The sequence below is a fragment of the Panicum virgatum genome, chromosome 3N, assembly GCF_016808335.1.
Source record: "Panicum virgatum strain AP13 chromosome 3N, P.virgatum_v5, whole genome shotgun sequence".
NCBI classification, from domain to species: Eukaryota; Viridiplantae; Streptophyta; class Magnoliopsida; order Poales; family Poaceae; genus Panicum; species Panicum virgatum.
In genome coordinates, this window is record NC_053147.1 from 14,658,546 (window position 1) to 14,678,692 (window position 20,147).

A 20,147-nucleotide genomic window follows, 5' to 3' on the forward strand; every position below is an offset into this window, starting at 1 on the left:
TTGGTATTCAAAAGTTTTTCAGTTAGGGCCATGAAGAAGGAGAAAAACTGAGTTTACGAACTGGGCTTTGGAACTTCGAGTTATTTACAGGAATGCCATCCCCTCCATCTTCTTCACTGCTCACGCCGTTCGTCGCCGGCGCGGCCACTGGCCGCCCACGCGCTGCGCCCCGGCCAAAACCGCCTCCTCCGCCCCGGTTTGCCCCCACACCGGCATCCCTGGCGCCTTCCGCGCTCGCCACGCGCCCCCGGCGCCCCTCCGTGCGACACGCCGCCGAACGCCGTCGCCTCGCCGTCTCGTCGCCGGCACCACCACGCGTCGCCTCATCGAACCGTCTTGTCGCCGCTTTACCATCCAACGAAGCCAAGTTCATTTTCTCCTCTCCGTTTCGCCTCTTCCAGAGCCAAACTCCCTCCACCTCGACGCTCAGCGCGCCGCCGGCGCCATTGCCGCCGGTCCTGCTCCATGGAGGTCCCCTCTCCGGCCCTCTACTGCCGCAACCGCTCCCCCAGCTACGCCTCCCACCTTCCACTGAACCTCCCGGACCCAACCACCCCACCCCTTCGCCACCGGCGAGCTGCCGCCGCGGCACCCCATGGCCGCCGTCGCCCTGCTCCTGAGGAGCTCCCCTGTCCGACCCTCCTCCGCCCCAACTGAAACGCACATGAGCTTCTTCGTCGCCCACTGGTGCTCGTCGGCCCGGCCACCACCGTCCAGAGCCGCCGGAGCACCGCCTCCACCGGGAACCGCCGCCGCCGGCCGCCTGCGCCAGTCGACCCGCCTCCTCAGGCCACCTTCCCTCGCGTCGAGACCTCCCAATGGTAGCTCTCGGACCCCTCTAGCTCCTCCACCCCCTAGCCCTCGCCGCCGACGATCCATCTCGCCGGAATCCGGCCGCCTCCCCCTCCCCAGTTTCTCCCCATCCAGTCAAGGGCCTTTCTGCAAGAATTCAAAAACTTTCAGGGGCTAGAATGCAAAAGTTACATGAATACTTAGCTGTGAACTTTGAAAATACATAAAAATTGGTAGAAAAATTAGAAAAATGCAAACTCAATTGTTCTGAGTTCATTGCAACTAGATCTACAAGTTTTGTTACTTTCACTTTTTATTTTGCTCAATAGTTTTTGCTCTATTTAAAATACAAAGAATAGTTATCATTTAATGTATCTCAAGTTGTATGCATGTGCTGGTTCTGATTTTTGGGCAGTGGTGTACTAGAAGACAGAGTAGCTCTGTGTAAAAGTTTCATGACCATAGGAAAACTCTAGCTATAGTTTTTAATAGACCTTGCTTTATGCCATAGATAAACGAATCTAAATTCTTATGGCTGTTATGCTTTGATTTAGAGGCTGAAAATTTTACAGTGATGTTATAATGCTTCTTAAATGTTGTAGAAAAGGTTTGGAACTTTTTACTTGAGTGGAACCTGCTCAAGTATTTATGCCATGAATAAGTGTGCTAAATTGAGAAAAATAGCTCCTCTGCATAGAAAAATCTAATATTTTTACTAGAGGCTTTAGTTGAGTGTATGATCCTTCTGGCAAAATTTGAGACTCTGGAACTGCTATAAATGTCTGTAGGATTTAAATTTCATTAATGCAGCTATAACTTGTTCTATTTCTCATACCTCCTGTACTATTTCTTTAAATACGAAAATAGTTGCAATTCTTACAGTAGATCGTTCATTAAGTTTTCTACCTTGTGTAAGCATTTCATTATCAGAGGATGTATGTAATTATGTTTATGTTGTATCCTTGGTTGAGCAATAATTGCTAGAATACTGGTGTCGCATGACTTAGCAAGATTTTGAAAACCACCCGTTCCTCTTGCGAACTAAATTGTGTTAAATTACTACTCTATAAATGACTGCCCAGGAAATGTTAATTAGGAAGTTTCACATCCAAACTCACATCTTGTTTGACTACAACTTTATCATGGAGGAAAAATAATAAAACCTAAATCGCTAAATAACTCGGAACTGTGCATTCATATATATGCATTGCTGCATTTCATTTAGGTACGATAGATGAACCATGTGAAGGATGTAACATTGAAGCCGAGCCAGAAGACGGTGAATGGTGGACACATCTAGAAGATGGATGGATGGATTCCGATGTGCATGACCGAAGGAAGATGCTCGCCGAGCAGTTGTTCTCTAACTAACACCAACCTAGTGTTAATTCCAGGCAAGCCCCGGAGCATGTCCTACCTATTTTAAAATTTATGTAACTTATTATTATTCTTATCTACTTGTGCATTTAAGTTTACAGGAGTTGCTTGGAACCTTAGCTGCATGATCCTAGGTACCTATGCTTGAACACTAGTATGTGTAGGTCGCTAGTTGGCTAGGCTAATGGTTCGGTAGAAGTCGAATGATTTCCTGTCACTCGCGAGAATTATAGGAGTTGAATGTTTACTATATACTGCAACTATAAGGCTCACGGGCGGGGCTGTGGTGATTGTGATACCCCGTCTGTTTAGTGAAAATGGATAAGGCCGCAGTGTGTGGTAGTGGTGGTTAAGTTTTTGAACGTACTAACCACATGCCGAGAAATATGGTAATCGGTAAGCTTAAGTATTGGATTGCACCGAGGCCAGAACGTACCTTCCTACTGTCTTTGTACATTGTTCTCATGCGGCCACATGCGGGTGCAAGGAGGCTCACGACCCGGCGCCGTACCGTGGCGTGGATTCTTGTAGTCGAGGGCGGTGGGTCTGTTCCGTGCAGCGGGAATTGAAGGGAAAAGTCGCGTGGGCAAAGCGAGACGTCGATCCCCATGCGTGTGTGTTAGGTCTGCCTGGCCAGGTTAACAAATTCGATTCGAATCGTCCGCTTCTCACGGTTTGTGACTGCTTAACCCTTTTGCCACATAGAGTAAGAAGTGAAAGATGATGATGATGATGAATATGGTTGGTTGGATGATGGAAGATAATTGTTTCCCACCATGTATGCTATTGGATAGATGCTCACATAGAATAGTTAATTGAACTAGAATTTGGAAGCTAAAACCTGAAATTAAGGATCTACTCTTTACTGCTTTTCGGCAAACAAACCCCTCAAGCCAAAAGTCTTGCATGTCTAGATAAAGGGCTAAGTATACCCTTAGTCGGGTAAGCCTTGCTGAGTATTAGTATACTCAGCCTTACTTGTGGCTTTGTTTCTCAGGTGGTACATCTTTGGATGTGGCTGACGTCATGTACGGGCTTCATCATGACGGCTTGTTTCGTCGCTAGACTATCGTTCGTTTTCCGTCAAACTTGAACTCTGTTGTCTTTTTATAAATTCAAACTTGGTTTGTAATAATAATAATTCAATTTCATACTCTGTGCTGTAAAATTTGTGGAATGTTGCATTCTCTGGACTGCTTTGTCGATCCTGTTTCAAGTGGTTTAATCAGGATTCTACCCGACAGCTCTGCCGGATTACTCCGTTTTAAGTGCGTGTTAACTCTTATTGTCGTTTTGATGATGGTTAGCGCACTTAAGCCGGATTAATTTAGACGAGGCTGCCACAGGAACACGTTGAGCGCGAAGCAAGGTGGGCTGCGGAAAGGTGGCAGTGAATGCTGCAAGAGGAAAAAATGGAGAAGTGCAAGAAAGATAAAGAAGAGATCTAGAAGAGGTTCGCAGATGTGGAACGTCGGCAAGCGGAGGAGCGTAAAGCTGATAGGGAGAGGAAGCGAGAGAGGGCCCGCCGTGCGAAGAAGGCGGGGCCCGAGGCTATTAGGAAGGGGAAGTATCCTCGGTGCACTCAGTAGATCACTATCGTTTAATGTCCGAATTTCATATTCCCTAAGGCATGTTAGGTCTAGTTCGAACACGACGTTAGCGTGTTCCATGCACATGCCAGTGCAATTGTTTTTGTAATTTCAATGTCTAATTAATCAGCATTGTGTACTTTCTACTGCAAGTACCCGTTTCATAAAATATGAGCTACAACTAGACTTTTCAGAAGTATTAGTCTACAAGTAAACTTTTCAGACCGACATGATTATCCTGGATACTGTAGCATACTTAGCTTTTCAGCGAGATATGACAACTCCATGAGTCATATGTCGGCCACTACACATAATAAAAGCAAACAAAACAATCACCCTCCATACATTCAACACAAACAAAGTAGTGGTCCACATAATTCAATGCACACAACACATGACATGGCATGTCAGGACCTGTTGAAAGCTACGGTAACGAGGTCCAAGACTAAACCTAACATGCCTTTGGTAATTCCAACAAACAACATTACATAGGCAGGCTGAAGAGGCTGCCGAAAATAAACACGCAACATATTGGCCGGGCCGCTACATTACTTATTCAGACAGCACGATTCATCCAAATTAGACGGAGCAGTACAACATCAATCATTCACGGCCAGTACCCTTATCACGTCCTGCCCTGTCTGCTTTCGTACACTCGCAGTTGCGTACATCTTCATCCACCTTCTTCAACCACTCCATATATTGCTGATCACGACGAGTGATCCACGTGTCAATCCATTCATAGAAATGACATCAATGAGTATGCGTGTCATCACCAGCGTACTTTCGCAAACAAGAAACTATTCAAAATTATAAAAAATAATAAAACCACTAGACAAACATATTTAAAAATTAATCTATACCTGTGATGTTGCACCTTTTTGGGGACTTCCTCGATATTCTTGCAACACCAATACCTCTGGCCAAAAGTCTCGTAATCACGAGATATGTTCGGAACACAACGCATCTGGCAATAGCAATCGGGTGGCTCTACACCTTTCGGCCATACCTTGCAATCTGTAATACATCTATTGGGATCGTTAGGAGAGGGTCCTAAATTAGCCTACATTTCCCGACGGAAAGCTGCCCGGGAGAATGAGGAGCTCATAGCCGTTTGTTTGGGCTAACTAAAAATATGTGGAACCTGAATTGCAAGTCTGTGCTCTCGGCAACAACATGCTCGCCTTTTATACATGCATGGCTGCCTGCATCGTCCAAGCACTTTAAACACAGACATGACCTCTCACTGCTCCATAGTCGTCCACACTTCTGCACTCGCACGCTCCACAGCGCTCACTACTCGCATTTCAAACACGGACACGACCTCTCACTGCTCCTGACTTCTGCCCTCGCACGCTCCACACCGCTCACTCCTCCCACTTTAAACAACGACACGACCTCTCACTGCTCCTGACTTCAGCACTCGCACGCTCCACAGCGCTCACTGCTCGCACTTTAAAGACGGACACGACCTCTCACTGCTCCTGACTTCTGCCCTCGCACGCTCCACACCGCTCACTCCTCCCACTTTAAACAACGACACGAGCTCTCACTGCTCCTGACTTCAGCACTCGCACGCTCCACAGTGCTCACACTGCTACCATTTTAAACACGGACACGACCTCTCACTGCTCCTGACTTCTGCCCTCGCACGCTCCACACCGCTCACTCCTCCCACTTTAAACAACGACACGACCTCTCACTGCTCCTGACTTCAGTACTCGTATGCTCCACAGCGCTCACTGCTACCACTTTAAACACGGACAAGACCTCTCACTGCTATACGCCAGGACAATAAAAGCTATGTCCGTTCACTGCGGCACACTACTGCACTCGCACGCCAGGACAGGCAAAGCAATCAATGAGCGTGCTTTGAACGTGACCTTATGTCACTTTACTTCATAGTCGAATCCAATGCACGATTAAATGAGGCCGATGCAGCTGTGCAGCGGGAAATGACAACTGTATGCATCCTATATCGGCCACAACGTTAAACACATTCATATTCGTATCCAATGCAACCTTCACACATTAAACACAAATAAAGTACGATTTTACATAATTCAACACACACAACACATGAAATAGCATGTGACGACCTCTTGAACACAACGGTAACGAGGTCCTGGACTTAATCTAACATGCCTTAGGTAATTCTAACAAACAATAAATACTAACACAACATCGAGCGAACACGATATCTACCTCCTAATACTGCTCCCAATTAGCAAATTGTGTCGAACCGTCTCCATAGTATGCTCCCGTAGCATGAGGTGGTGGCGGTGCTGGCGGATTGTTGTTGTGACACGGGCAGTTGCAATATGGAATAGTGCATGGATACTTCGGTGGGATGGGACCTTTGTTCTCATCTTCCTCCTCTTCGTTGTTGCCGCTGCTTACTTCCATTTCTAAATCGAAGATACGATTATGCAGATAATAGATGTACTCGGCGTGAGGATGAATTGGGGGAGGATCGACCCATCGTACAAACCCGCAGTTCTCTGGAGCATTGAATGCCTGAAATACAAAAGATAATGTAAATCATACAATACATATTAAACATATCCAACACACCCTTAGTACTCAACATTACCCATGCTCGAGGGCACTTGAAGAAACGACGACCTCCATCTGTTCCCTCGGCGAGCATCTGCACTAAGCAATCCTCACCATACATGCATTTTGATCAATCTTCTATACAGTTATCGTACCTTCTCAGCGGTGAATCTTTGGTGAAATCACTCCTGCTCTCAACTGAAAACTCATACACTGCTTCTGGAAAATCCTCAGGGCCAATGGAATCGGGCCACACTATCGGTGGTCCTTTTCTAGCCCCTTTTCCTCTCCCCAAACAGAAACCCTTCCCACTAGATGATCCCCCACTAGCCATCTGTACTGCAGCTAATTTTTTATTGCCACTGGCCTCCATCGAGGCCTTTATATAGGTAAAATTGGACCCTGGGACTTGTCGGCTGATTGGTGGCCGACAAGTGCCTGCCGGCTCTTGGATAGCCGACTAGTGCCTGTCGGCCCTTAGACAGCCGACAGAACCATGTTTGGGCCGACAGGCCCCCAGACCGTTATTGGGCCGATAGCATAGTCGGGCCGACTGGGACCTGTCGGCCGTCCAAGGGCCGACAGGTCCTTTTGGCGCCGATAGGCCGCGACCGCGTGGTGCGCATGCGCCACATCAAATGCCACGTAGATGTCGGCTTTACAATAGCCGATTACTGGCCTGTCGGCTCTTGGAGCGCCGACAGGCACCTATTTTTACAATTTTCTCAATTTGATATTTAATTTTGCGATTAACTATTAAAATAATATTATTAAAAAAATTCCTGAATCGCCCAAAGGGAGGAACAGATCCGAATCGCGGCTGCACCGCACGCACCACATAGCGTGGGAATAATCACTTTTCACTGAACCGCGCGGAAAGCGTTTCTTCTTTCAATTGGTTTTGAAAACAATTTTCTAGCTGAATTTAACTAGTCATTCACAAAAAGGTTTTGGATCTAGATAGGTGGATATTATTCTATTTTCTTTCTAAAAAGCAAGATATATATGCTCACGTATCGATCTTGTTACCACACACCCTCTTTATAGTGATGGAATCCAATCTTTGCAACTAGCTATTTGGGGACAGCGACCGAATGTTCTGAACCAAATAATTGTGCAGGCATCTAGCCCCTTCAGTTTTACAAGCAGTTTGTATGGATGCATGTTCATTCCAAACGTATGATTGTTGTGGCTAATACACAGAATCATCTGTGATCATTATTGCTAAGTTCTCCACATGCAAACTGTCCGTTTGGATATGAAGAACAGTTTGAGCAGCGTCTGAACTCTGAAATGCCTGAACTTAATTTGCTTTGGTCTCTGAAGCCTTTGGCCTGGAAAAAAAACTGAAACGGGGGGAAACTGTCGGCGTCCGTGTCGTGCAAAGAACAGAAGGTAGGATTTCAGCTCCGTTCGTGTAATTAACCTTCATGAGAGAGTATTGTAATTTCTAATTTACAGATGGAGGCGGAGAGAAGCAAGCTCTGAATCTTTGATAAGGAGGTGGAGGAGTGAGGGCGGGAGAACAGATGCCAGCAAGCAGCTTGAATGGCGACGTGACCGGCGAGGGAAAAGATAGAAAGGTAGATTAGATCCCCCACTCCCCGGGGACAGAAATCTTTGTTCCCTGGCTCCTCGCTCCTCGCCTCACCGCAGTGACCCCGCCGCATTATTCCTCTTGTTTTTCTTCCCTCCACCCTGATGAGCCCAGAACCCATGGTCCACTCTCCCACTCCCTGAGGAGCCCCTCCACGACTTCTATAAATAGCAGCCCTTCCCACACCCCCTCCTCTCATCAGCTCATCACAGCTCTCTTGATCTCTAGCTAGAGATAAGCAAGCTTCCTCTTCCTCTCGGTCGAGCGAGCGAGTGATCCTCTCTCACTCCCACCAGGAGCTCGGGTAACTCAAGGAGGCCAGAAGAAGAAATGGCGTCGCTGTCGATGACCAGTAGCTCGGTGCGGGCGCAGTGGACGAAGAAGCAGAACAAGCTGTTCGAGCAGGCTCTGGCCGTGTACGACAAGGACACGCCCGACCGGTGGCACAACATCGCCCGCGCCGTCGGCGGCAAGTCCGCCGAGGAGGTCAGGCGCTACTACGAGCTGCTGGAGGAGGACGTCAAGCACATCGAGTCCGGCAAGGTGCCCTTCCCCGCCTACCGCTGCCCCGGCGGCGCCGGCGCCGGCGCCGGCGCCCTCGGCTACGAGGCCGACAGGTACGCGCGTGACCGCCCGGCCGCGACGGCGAGCTAATAAGCTCTAGCTCAGCACCGTCTCGTTCTGACCAGCTTGTAGCCTTTTCTTTTTCTCCGGCGAGCTGATCGTCTCTGAAAAATCCGTGCGCATGCAGGATGAAGCATCTGAAGATCTAGGCGAACTTCAGAGGATGATGATGGTCGAGAAGAGGCTGCTCAGTGCTCACGCACGTGTATATATGATTGGGACAGCATGCATGTCCATGCTACTCTTAGCAAGTGGTCTGGAGAAGCAAGAAGAATCAGATGAGATGCATGCATGTTACAATCAATTAATAATTTGTATGGGGTGATCGAGTAGTATCCTAGCCTGTCACGCACGCGAGATCGACCGACCCATCGATCTCCCAGCATGTGTCCTTCGTACCCACGCGTATCTGTATTATATCCTAGCTGCATCTGTGTACCATACCAATCAAGAAACATGAACTTGATATTGATGCATTTCTACGAAGATGGCCTCGTTGTTCAGTATGCGTTTGGTGCCGGCCATTCGGCCAATGAACATGGATAAATCTGTGAAAAATACTCTCTCATCTATGTCTAATTAACATGCATGTCCCGGCTGGGCAGGCAACTGAGAACTGACTGCAGCGCGTAGGACTGTCAACAGTGGCGAATCCAGACTTCTAGTCTAGGGGGCTCTTCTTCCTCCTCTCCCCTTTTCTTCTTCTTCTCCCCTTTTCTTCTTCTTCTCCCCTTCTTTCTTCTTCTTCTCCTCCCCTTCTTCTTCCTTTCTTCCTCTCAAAATAATAGGGGGGGCTTAGGGGGGTATCCATGGTTTGTGAGGGGGTAGGGGGGCTTGATCCCCCCGCACCCCCCTGGATCCGCCCCTGACTGTCAATGAGCCCAGCTTGAGCGAGCTTGCCGCGCCTTAAGCTTAATCTTGAGCTTGCTAAAAGGTCGCGAGCCTCAGAACTGCCCAAATTAAACCTACAGTTAAGACTCAATCTTGACTCATTTGTAATTCGAGCTAATCTCGAAGCCTAAAGATGGAGCTGCACACGAGTAGTTGAAAGCATAAAATTTTCTGACTTGAGCAATTAATCTTAGTTATTTTTTGTTATATTGTGATTCAAATTCATTGTACAAGAAAAAGACCAACTTCCGACGGAGCGGAGCGGAAGCCTGATAAAGCAGAAGGCTGGGCCGGAGTTTGCACCACAACATATACCCTTGATTAGGGTTTGCTTCACAGTTTATTATTCCTCTTGTAAGCCGCCGCTAGGCATTGTAAACACACACCGGATGTAGTGAAGTTCTTACTGGCTAGCGCCCGTGATTTTTACCCTTCGCATTGGCAAAGTTTTCCACGTTAAATTCTCGTGTCTTCTGTGGTTTGATTTCGTTGTTCTTCGTCATTTTTTCACCGTCGCTTCTAACATTTTTAACTGTAAACTGGAGTCTTTGTACAAAGTGGCTGGCTTAAACCTTTATTATGATGTTCAAACATAGCCGGCCTAGTTCTTCAAGAAAAAAAGCTTACTCGGCCTCGAGCCTTTTGACGGCCCTATTGCAGCGTGGGCCGTAGGTGACCAGCTCGATGAGGCCCAACGGCGTGAACGAACCGGCCCATAAGTCTGGCACGCGTTCCCAAAGGCCCATGATAACTCGTCGGTGGGACGGGCATTTCCCGGTCGGCGGCGCGGCAACGCGCGGCGAAACCCCCGCGTTCCCGGCCCTTCGTCTCGCAGTTTCCGGTTTCCCTCGCGCTCACCGTTCCCCCTGACTCGTTGCCCAACCACTGCCTCCGAACCCTGGCACCGCCGCGTGCTCTCGGTGTCGATCTCCGCATCCCCACGCCATGACGAGCTCTCGCGCCGCCTTCGCAACCAGCTCCGGCCTAGCACGCCCCTCGATGAGGCCCGCCTGCGCCCGGTGATCTGATTTGGTCCAATTGGGCGAGCGCTCGGTGACGCGGTCTCCGATAGAAGCAAAGAGGGAATCGATTCGTCGCCGGGCGTCCTCCTCCTCGGCCAACCAGGTGAATTTCGGCACCCATGCCGTCGTCGCCAGTAAATTGTTGCCCGCCTTCCGATTTGATTATTTGGGTACACTCTACACTAGGTCGTCATTGCATCATTTTGTGCAGCGTGGTTGACGCTTTGGTCAATTTGTTGATTTACGGATGACACCCGCAGCTTCGAAGTATTTCTGTCCTAGATATCCCGTTAATGGTGTGCCGGTTGCCAGTTCAAGGGTTGATTTCACTTGATCCGGCGTAATTCTGCTGCAGTTTTCCTGGTGTTCAGTCCTTTAAAGGTTACTTACAGCTGAATTAGGTGATTACCAGTTATGGTGTCGGTGGCTTGCAGTATCTGGTTTCTTAGTAATAGCCGGGGACACTGATTGGCTTGTTTTCTGTATATATAGTGTATATAAGTTAAGTTAAAAATTAAAACTAGAGGCATGACTTCCCCCATTGCTTTTGCAGGATGGTGTATCGAACAGGTCAAGAGTCAAGACATGTCAGATCCAGCATTTCTATCTGAAGCCCAGCCCACAACAATTGAAGATTTGAATACTGTCCCTTCTGTGAGGGATGATTTGTGTGAATCATATGAAGAGTTTGAGGTGAGGCATATCAAGTGGTGTCCTGCATATGGCTGTATCCAGCATTTTATTTCTTATTGTCTCAGCAGCCTTGACCTAGGGACTAGAGAAGTCCAGTGCAGTGTCTGCTCTACAAATGCTTTTTATTTGATTTAGAAGCTTGCAGAAGTTAAAAGGACACTCACAGTCAAGGGAATTTTATGTTTGCATCATGCGAGTTAAGTTAATTGCATCAGAAATCATGCAGCATTGACATCTTTAGGAAATTTTTTTATTGATCTATAAATGCTCTAGTTTTTTTTCTTCCTTGGGACGGATCTGCTTTCTAATTTCATTATGGAGCCTTATATATCAATGATTGCTGCATAATCAACAAACATGTTTAATTTAGCCTGCTAGTCGAATTGAATTATATGAGTATTTAGAAGTAGCTGTTAGTTGATAACACACTGTTGCATGATTAATTTCTTATTATGTTCTATAATTTGTCTCACATGATGCACTGTTATCCACAGTAACGAAAGTAAAATTATGTGTGACAAAAGTTGCCATACAATTATTTGGATGATGACCATTCAATTTTCTAAAGAATATATTAGCAGTTCCTATGAATTCATTGTATGATGTTGTTTCCACACATGCAACACTTGAAAACATTGGAAAGTTAATAATGACCTGGTAAAGAATGAACTTCCTTTTTCTTCTTTATTGGTCATTTTTCCTTGTTTTCTCTGTATTCAGCTCAAATTGTTCTCATTGGCTCCTTAATTCTTGATGGTTTTTTGAGCTTGCACCTCAAGTTTTTCCTATTGCCTCCTTATTTAATACAAAGACATGAAAAGCTTTTGCATGTCGCTAAACAAGAAAGCATCAAAGAAGAAACTTATATGACAGTGGTTTTGACTAGTGAGGATAGAAGTTTTACGGCTTCGCCTCATCATGGGCTCATGTGACTTTCGTGAGCTACACATATTTAGTATGCATGGGAAACTGTCATGCTTCAATTTTTTTAAGAAGAAAATATTCTGTTTTAGCCATGGAGGCATAGAAGTTTGGGCTAGCTAGGTTGCTCTCATTCAAAGCAGATGATCCTAACCTTTCTATTTAACCTCGAAGATGAGTATGTATCTTCCCCGATGATGTGTTCTACCTGATCTCTCTTTTATGATTGCGTGAAGTGCCCACAGTAGCTGTTAGGAAACGCCTTTTCTAACAGTTTCTTAGGCATTTCAGTGCGCTAGAGTTGTTCAGGCAGTAAGATGCATATTCCTGCATTTACTCTGGGTAGAAAAAGGAATATTATATAAAACTATTCAGATAATTCAGCATTATTTTGGTAGGAAAAATACTTATATGGTTGGATTGTTTAAGACAACTGTTTCTAGATCTGAAACGACTGCTTGAACCTATCTTTTTATCCTGATACCTTGATCAAACTGAATTGTTTTTCATTGTGACTGCTGACCAGTGGTCATCGGAGGCTACCTTGCTGTCTCTATACCCTTTTCTTGTCAAGTATGATTGCCATATGTCATGTTCTCACCATTTTCTTTGGATGGTGGCTTTTTTGCTTTTGTCATAGGAACCTCTGAGTTCACAGTGGATTTGTGCATAGTTGACTTCTTGAGCTATGCCTTCACTAACAAACTTCCATTCCATCTCATGTCACCATGGTAGTAATATCTAAGGGGGGCCATGAAACGAACATGGCACCATTTATGCCATTTCGAGTGATTTTGGTGATCGAATGACAACACAACACTTGGACTAATATAATTGTTAAGATGACCATTTTCAGGCTTTTAGGTTCAAGTGATGACAAAGAGAAAGAGAAGATAGGCGTAGCAAGGCCCGAAGGGCCGCCCCTACGGGGGTCGGTCCAAAGGACAAGAATTGAAGAGACCGTGAAGAAATCCAAGTCAAAGAAATCAAGACAGAGATACTTCAGTAGCACCGGAAGAACCGATGCTATAGGCATCGGTGCATCCGATGGTTGCCGGATGATCCGATGTCCTGGCTTTTGATGCAAGTCTGTGAGGCACCGGTTCAACCGACGGATCCACGAAAGGCATCGGTGCATTGGGCATACCTTGTTCCAGAGACGATGTCAAGCGCCCAGGAGAAGATCCTTCAGCACCGGTTGAACCGGTGATGCATCGGTGCATACCATCGGTGTAATGACGTCAGCAGAAGAGTTGAGTGCTGTGAGTGACCGGTTTAACCGACGGCTAAGCATCGGATGAACCGGTGGTCACCGTGTCAGCTGACAGAAGCTCAACGGCTACTTCGGGTCTGAGAGTGACCGGATGAACCGACGCTACCCTAGGCAGAGGCATCGGTTCATCCGATGATACGCAGATTTTCTGCTGACCGTTGGAGCAACGGCTACAAGACTTGGTGGTCTATATATACGCCTCACCCCGGCCATTTGAAGATTGCTGGAGTTGCTGGACATCCCACACACACCCAAGAACATCTCCAAGCCATACAAAAGCATCAAGATCATATCCTTAGCCCTTAGCACACTTTGAGAGTGTTGTGTAAAGGATTAGCTCTTAGTGAGTGAGATTGCAAGGCTTCGAGCCTTTGTGCTGTGGTTCATTAGCGAACCAAAACAAGAGCTTGGTGCGCCGGCACCTTGGAGCGTGAAGCTCGCCGGCAACGTCATCGACCCTCCGACTTGGTGTGGAGCGGCGACGACATCTTTGTGCGAGGGACGTGGAGACCCCCATCCTTTGTGGAGAAGCTCCTTAGTGGAACCCGGGGCCAAGGTGACCGTGATTGTGTTCACGGAAGAGACTTGGTGGCCGAGTAGCAATACTCTTAGTGAGTGCTACAACAACGTGGATGTAGATGTGCCTTTGTGGCTAACCGAACCACGGGATAAACACCCGCGTCAAGAGTTTGCTATCTCCTATCCCGCTCTTTAAGCTTTCGCATTTCATACTAGCATTTTGTATGCCTTTACTTTCATAGAGTAGATTCTTGATAGAAAATGCTATAGGTTGCTAAACTCTTTTAGAATAGGGGTTTCACACTAGAACAACTATAGTTGCACATCTAGATAGTTTGTTTTAGTTTAAGTTTTGTGCAAACTAGTTGGAGCCATATGTCTAAGTTTTTAGAGTGCCTAATTCACCCCCTCCCCCTCTTAGGTTAGAGCACCCGATCACTTTCAGGCCACCATGCATCATAAACTTCTAAGAGAATAGGATTGTGGTATCCTGCTTCTTAGCGCAGAAATTGTATATCATATGAGGTAAAGAGTCATTGAGGAGGAGTAATCCATTCACGAACCTGCACGGCTGCTCAATATAGCATGAACAGATCTCTGGTCCCAGTTCAACTTGCTCTGTCTGTCGCATGACCTGTTGAAAGCTGCGCTAGTATGAACGCAAAACATTTCCAGAACCTGCCAACAATGTTCCATTCTGACCCGCCTCGTACATGATTTGTTCACAAGAATTTAATTATCTGGACTTAAACACTCGACACCAGCTGCAGTAAATGGGATTGCAAATACGTCAGTACTGTACGTAAGTGCAGTACATCACTGGTTGCAATTAACAAAGCTGCTGTTTTTGGCTAGGGTTCAACCACACAGTCTGCCACTGTGGTACAAGAGCCTTTCTGGGAGATGCAAGCCCTTAATACTGGTGCTCAGGTATGAAAGTGGTCCTCCCATGGGCCCCACGTCTGGCTTAAAGATTTGTTAAGTAAACTTATCAAAGGTCTAGTACATGAATGCTTTGTATTGATCTATTGATTAGTTGTTTAAACTTAGTTTGTTGAGTGGTTAGTTGGCTATGCAGCTCAACTTTGCGTGACTCGGATGCACGGGTGTGAATTCTTTATTTCTCTTCCCTTCCCAAATCCACTAAAATCCAAGTAAATTACTATATTTTACTCATAAAGATTAGGACTTGTTTAAGCAAAGATGCATGGGCTAGTGTTATGTTATCAGTTGTCAGATAGTATTAGTTTAAGTTTGGAAAGGATGAGATCAGCAGCTACTAAAAATATTTGAAGCTTCGGAGTTTGAGCGTGATTGGGTTTGATTGGCCAACACGTTGCTTAGGGACTTGGAGCCACAAGGATTAGTGGGTGAAGTTTATCAGTCTTGTCTAATGCCAACTACTATCTTGATACGAGCTGATATCCCATCTTAGCTCTTTGCTTTTTATTTACTGCTGGGAATATTGTCCAGATCTCATCTTTTCCCGACAAATTCTTCAGGACATATCTATAGAAAGATCGACAAGTTGCGTCCTCTTTGCTGCTATTGATGATGACAGTGAATTCCCGTGAAAGATATGTGGCAAATCTCTGCGCTGCTTTCTTTCTTATGTGAAGATCATTTTGCTGTCGAATTATTAGAACTGCAAAAGGGCGGGAATGGAAGTGGTTCAACTTCCACAGCTCTTTATCATACTTATCTTAAGAGTACAATGTTGCTGCTAACTACTCACAATGCTTGCAATCCAAGTAGGTGTGCTTCCAGATATTTGGCTACACGTTTAACAGTACTTCTTTGGCTCATTGTATCAGACGGATAGTTGATTATGTCTGAATTATTTTTTGTCAGTCTCTTTGGTCCGTCCCTTAAAAAAAGCAAGTTTGTCCTAAACTGATGGATGGGAACCTGCCACAAAGGCAAGGGACAGGGAGGGCAGCAAGGCAAACAGCTCTGAAATATCACAGTATTAGGTTTAGACACGGAAGCACACAGACCACGGCACACGGCAGTAGTCTTTATTCTTGAATAGTTCAACAAAGAACTCTTGGCCTCTTGCCCTCTTGGTGATTAATAAGACCTGTCAGAAGTGCATAGAAAAGACAAAACGATCAGAATTGATAGGAATGATCATTCACTAGCACCATGATGTGCTAAAGTTCAACAAAACTGTGCAGAAGTCCAGGATCACTGCATTCTGTGTCATACATCTAAACTGATTTTCTCTGGGGAGAAATCATCTCAGGCTCTCAGCTGCACCTGATTCTGCAGATGAAGTCAATAGATAATAACTTCTGATCTATTAGAGGAATTATTGATGATCTTTTCATTAATTTCTCTATTTTCTGATGGAAATTTTAGTTTGTGCGATTGAAACACTAGGTAAACGAGCTGAAGTGTAATTCCCAGTAAATATCATTTGATTGTAGATGCTCTTCACTTGTGGTACTAGTTAGAACACAGAAAATATTACTTATTTGTATTATGCTACTTTTTTGAAAGGATATAATGATATATTTTTCACAGAAACGTGGTAATGTTTTTGGCGTTGCTTTTCTTTTTTTGTACAGCTGCACCTTAATCCGACTTCCCGGATCCAAAGGTCAGGGGCCCGGTGCCCCAGTGGTAGGTCCGAAGCCAGCGCAGCATCTTTGACCTCAGCAGCTGTTGTGTTGACATCTTCGGTGGTAAGTCGAACACATCATAAACTGATGCTTACGAAACCATGGCCTAGATTTCGGTAATAACAATTAACAACACAATTTGTGAGCTGGCTTTGGCAGAGGTGCTGGCATGCTCTTATCGTGGTCTAAGCAGTCCAAATCAACTTAACATGCCAACGAGCATGTTTGGCCTGTGGAAAAGAAGGTTATTCGCTCGGTTCGGCACATCATGTAAACCTAGCTTAGGTCCACCTTGTTTGGCGCTGGCAATACAAAGTATATGTTTCAGAAAATTCATAAGGTACTAATACTTCAGGATGTATAAGAATTTAAGCCCCTGAAAAAAGACAGCCGGTAAACGCCTTGTTATTGCAAGAATTTATATGTATGCTGTGGAATATGAGGGCACCCAAAGGAACAAAAATAGAAGTGAGATCACTTGTCGCTGCATTGCTGTTAATTGCGACTATTTTCAGTACAAACACTTAAGTGGCAAGGAAGCAAGGAATCTTGCTGACTTGCTTTTCAACATTGCATCTGGTAAGTCCCATTGCTTTTGAGTTAAGCAGTCACAACTAGTTAATTCTGTTTTACTTTTCACAGCATAAACTTTCTATGCTAAAACTTGGTTACTCAATATCGTAGTAGAACATATTGTTCAGGAAAATGTCTAGTAGAACATATGCACATGCGAGGCTCAGCGGTATCGTGTTTTCTCCATGTCATTTTCAACTGGTTTGGCAGAACTATCCAAAATTAGCAATTAGCCTTCAAAGAAAACTGGACCAAAAGAAACCAAATATACCGGACTCATCCAAAAGTGGACAATGGACTTACTAGTTTGGACCAAAAGAAACCAAATATCAAGAACGCAAAATCCTGTGATGCTAAGTTTCTCATTATCCCTACTTTATCTGTCTCTCAATTTTCTTGGAGGGCATTCATTACATCCTTATCTGCCTCTCATGGTCTCATCTCTTGCAGCATGGGCCTCACAATTTCATGAAAAGAAATCCTTGGCTTCTGGAAGTTGGAGGCGACAGAAGCCACGTGAGTACGTGACCGTCCATACCCACAACTTCTCAGGAGTCTACAAGCTCATGTCCTCCATTAAATCCGTCAGGTTTGAAAAATGACTCTTTAAGTCCATACATGGCAGCTATGCGTTGCTGCTAGAGCCAAGAACAACACAAAAGCTTCACACACAACAGGAGGCAAGTACACCTCCAATTGAATGGCAAACAAACATAAAGGAATGAGCATTAGATGCAACATTAGTTTTTCTGCATGCAAGCATTCTTTTCCGGTATATTCTAGCCATGAAGTTAATCCTGCCTTTTTTCCTCCTGAATATAGAATATTCTCTAGCCAAATATATCAATTGCTGCTCCATAATTGTAATTAGCTGAAGAAAACTTAAGATTTTGGTTTCATGATACTCATTAGTTTATGCTGGGTTTTAAGCTTGAAATTTATGAAAATGCTGCACTAGAACTAGAAGGGAGGAGAGGTCACTAGCTAAATTCTCTATTGCTTTAAGTGAACATCAAATTACAATCTTGAGGAAAGCTGAGAGAAATTTTGATTGGTTAATCTTGTTGCTCGAGAGGTCAAGTAACAAGGCAAAATTGTAGCTACAAAGCATGCACAGTACCAGCTCCTTTCAATTGATCCCCCAACTATGAACAGAAGAAATCAAAGATAAACAAGCAAGAATCATGATGCAAAGAGGATGAAATGGCTACAAAAATTCGAAGGATAAGGTGAAAACAGAAAAGGAAGGGAAGAAGAAAGGATAGAGCCCTCACTTCCCTTGTTTAATCCCCACCTCTCTGGGAGCTCTTAAAAATAATGAGGTGGGGATTAAGCAAATGGTCGGGGCGCTGAGCCTTGTCTCCCGCCATGGCTACTGCTGCTGCTGCGGCGGCTGCTGTTGGGATTGTTGCTCCTGCGGCGGCAGCTGTGGCTGCCTCCTGCTGCCGCTGCCGGTGTGCTTGTTGTTGTGCATCCACACCTTGAAGACCTGGCGCCGCACGCCGACCTGCTCGCAGAACTGCTGCACCAGCGCCTCGTCCTGCTTCTGCATCCGCCACCCCAGCCGCTCCGCGAACGCCAGCATCTGCTCCTTCTGCTCCGGCGTGAACTTGGTCCGGAACCGCTTCCGCCGCAGGTGCCCCTGCGCCGCGGCGGCGAGCGCGGACGGCGGCCCGCGCTCCTCGCTGGACGACTCCGTCGTGGTGCCGCCGCTGCCGCTGGGCGTGCCGTGGTACGGGAACAGCGGCGGCGGCGGCGCGTAGTTGGGTTGGCTGGCGGCGGCGTAGGGGTGGGGCGGCGGCAGGAGGAGCGGGACGCGCGGGGCCGTCGGCGTCACCGGCGGCGCGGGCGCCGGGAGCAGCAGCTGGCGCCGCTGGGCGTCGTCCTTGCGGTGGAAGCTGCGGTGGCAGCCGCAGGCGGCGCACTTGAGCGCGTCGTCCCCGGCGCCGGCGCCGGGCATGAACTCCCCGCAGCCGTCGACAACATGCCCACCCAGCGCCGCCGCGTGGTTGCGCAGGCACTCGTGGTACCGCGCCACCTCGGGGGGCGCCGCGTGGTTCCCCGGGGCGGGGGCGGCCCTGCTGGGCGCGACCGGCGGCGCGGAGCTGGCGCCCATCCCCTCGGCGGGTTCCTCCTGGCCCCTAAATTCCATCAGCGCATGCCTGCCCGGGGCGAGGACCCGACGGACGAGTCCGTGAGAGCGACGGCACGGAGCGCACTCCCGTCCCCCTTCACACACTGTCGCAGGGGCTGGCAGTGCTCGCAGCTCGCTTGCCTCAGCTAGTATGTAGCGGTGGCGTTAGCTATCACCCGCTCGTATCCATCCCGTCGTTTCGTTTCCTAACGCTGGCTGGGTGGGTGGCCTGGCTCTGGCTGCCTGCCTGCGCCGCGGCAGCGGCGCCGTGTGACGGGCGGTGTGGTAGGCTTTTGTGCTTTTGTGTGGGGGCGGGAGGGATGCCGAGGGCCGAGAGCGAGGCTCACCCGTCACTCCACTCGCTTCAAGTGGCAAGTGATGGTGGCCGCCGCGGTGGTGCCGTGGACGTGGTGGTGGACTGGTGGTGGGGGTCGGCTGAGCTTGAGCAAAGCAGCTGAGGTGAGGCGGGCACGCGGATTCCGGTCTGGCTCGGTTGGGAAATGGCGCTTTTGTTTCCTCCGCCGGGGCGGGGGAGGCGCGGCGCGGCGACCGACCGACAGCGGCAGGGCTGGCTGACCCCCTCCCCACGCCCTGCTGGCTCCTGCAGCGCGGACCCAGCCCGGGCTTCAAGCCTTCAATGATTCAGCCGGCAAGAGCCGGGCAGTGCTCGCCGCTGTAGCCACGGGCCTTGGTTGACGGCCGTCGGATCGGGGCGGCGATCGGGGAACAGCGCCTAGTCTAGCCGCCCGCCCGCTGTTAGGCCAGGCTAGCTACTAGATACGCTGCACAGCGCCGTCGATCAGGCGCTTCCGGGCTAATTGACCACCCATCGTCCCTTTCGGGACTCGGGGAGGCTGTGTGTGGTGGTGAGGAGTGAGGACGAGCTAGGAGCCACAGCTCCATCTTGTGTTTCACGGCCTCCTCTCGTTAGAGGACAAAACTACTCCGGGTTTGGGTTTTGC

At 47.5% G+C, this 20,147-nt stretch overlaps 3 protein-coding genes across 4 annotated transcripts; 2 read left to right on the forward strand and 1 right to left on the reverse strand.

Moving 5' to 3' along the window:
* Positions 1 to 8,088: 8,088 nt before the first annotated feature.
* Positions 8,089 to 9,038, forward strand: LOC120664522 (protein RADIALIS-like 3). The gene is made up of 2 exons (XM_039943789.1): positions 8,089 to 8,528; positions 8,663 to 9,038. The coding sequence occupies exons 1-2, from the start codon at positions 8,242 to 8,244 to the stop codon at positions 8,682 to 8,684; spliced, it is 309 nt and encodes a 102-aa protein (XP_039799723.1). The 5' UTR covers positions 8,089 to 8,241; the 3' UTR covers positions 8,685 to 9,038.
* A 1,193-nt stretch (positions 9,039 to 10,231) lies between these two features.
* On the forward strand, positions 10,232 to 18,203 carry LOC120664525. 2 transcript variants are annotated; one of them, XM_039943793.1, is made up of 5 exons: positions 10,232 to 10,551; positions 11,002 to 11,141; positions 14,710 to 14,784; positions 16,425 to 16,541; positions 16,638 to 18,203. In XM_039943793.1, the coding sequence occupies exons 2-5, from the start codon at positions 11,034 to 11,036 to the stop codon at positions 16,665 to 16,667; spliced, it is 330 nt and encodes a 109-aa protein (XP_039799727.1). In that variant the 5' UTR covers positions 10,232 to 10,551; positions 11,002 to 11,033; the 3' UTR covers positions 16,668 to 18,203. The 2 variants fall into 2 exon arrangements, with proteins under 2 accessions (XP_039799727.1, XP_039799726.1); XM_039943792.1 differs by having other exon boundaries at positions 17,502 to 18,203.
* Positions 18,162 to 19,619, reverse strand: LOC120664524 (zinc-finger homeodomain protein 6-like). The gene has a single exon (XM_039943791.1). The coding sequence runs from the start codon at positions 19,201 to 19,203 to the stop codon at positions 18,424 to 18,426; it is 780 nt and encodes a 259-aa protein (XP_039799725.1). The 5' UTR covers positions 19,204 to 19,619; the 3' UTR covers positions 18,162 to 18,423.
* Between the last annotated feature and the right edge of the window lie 528 nt (positions 19,620 to 20,147).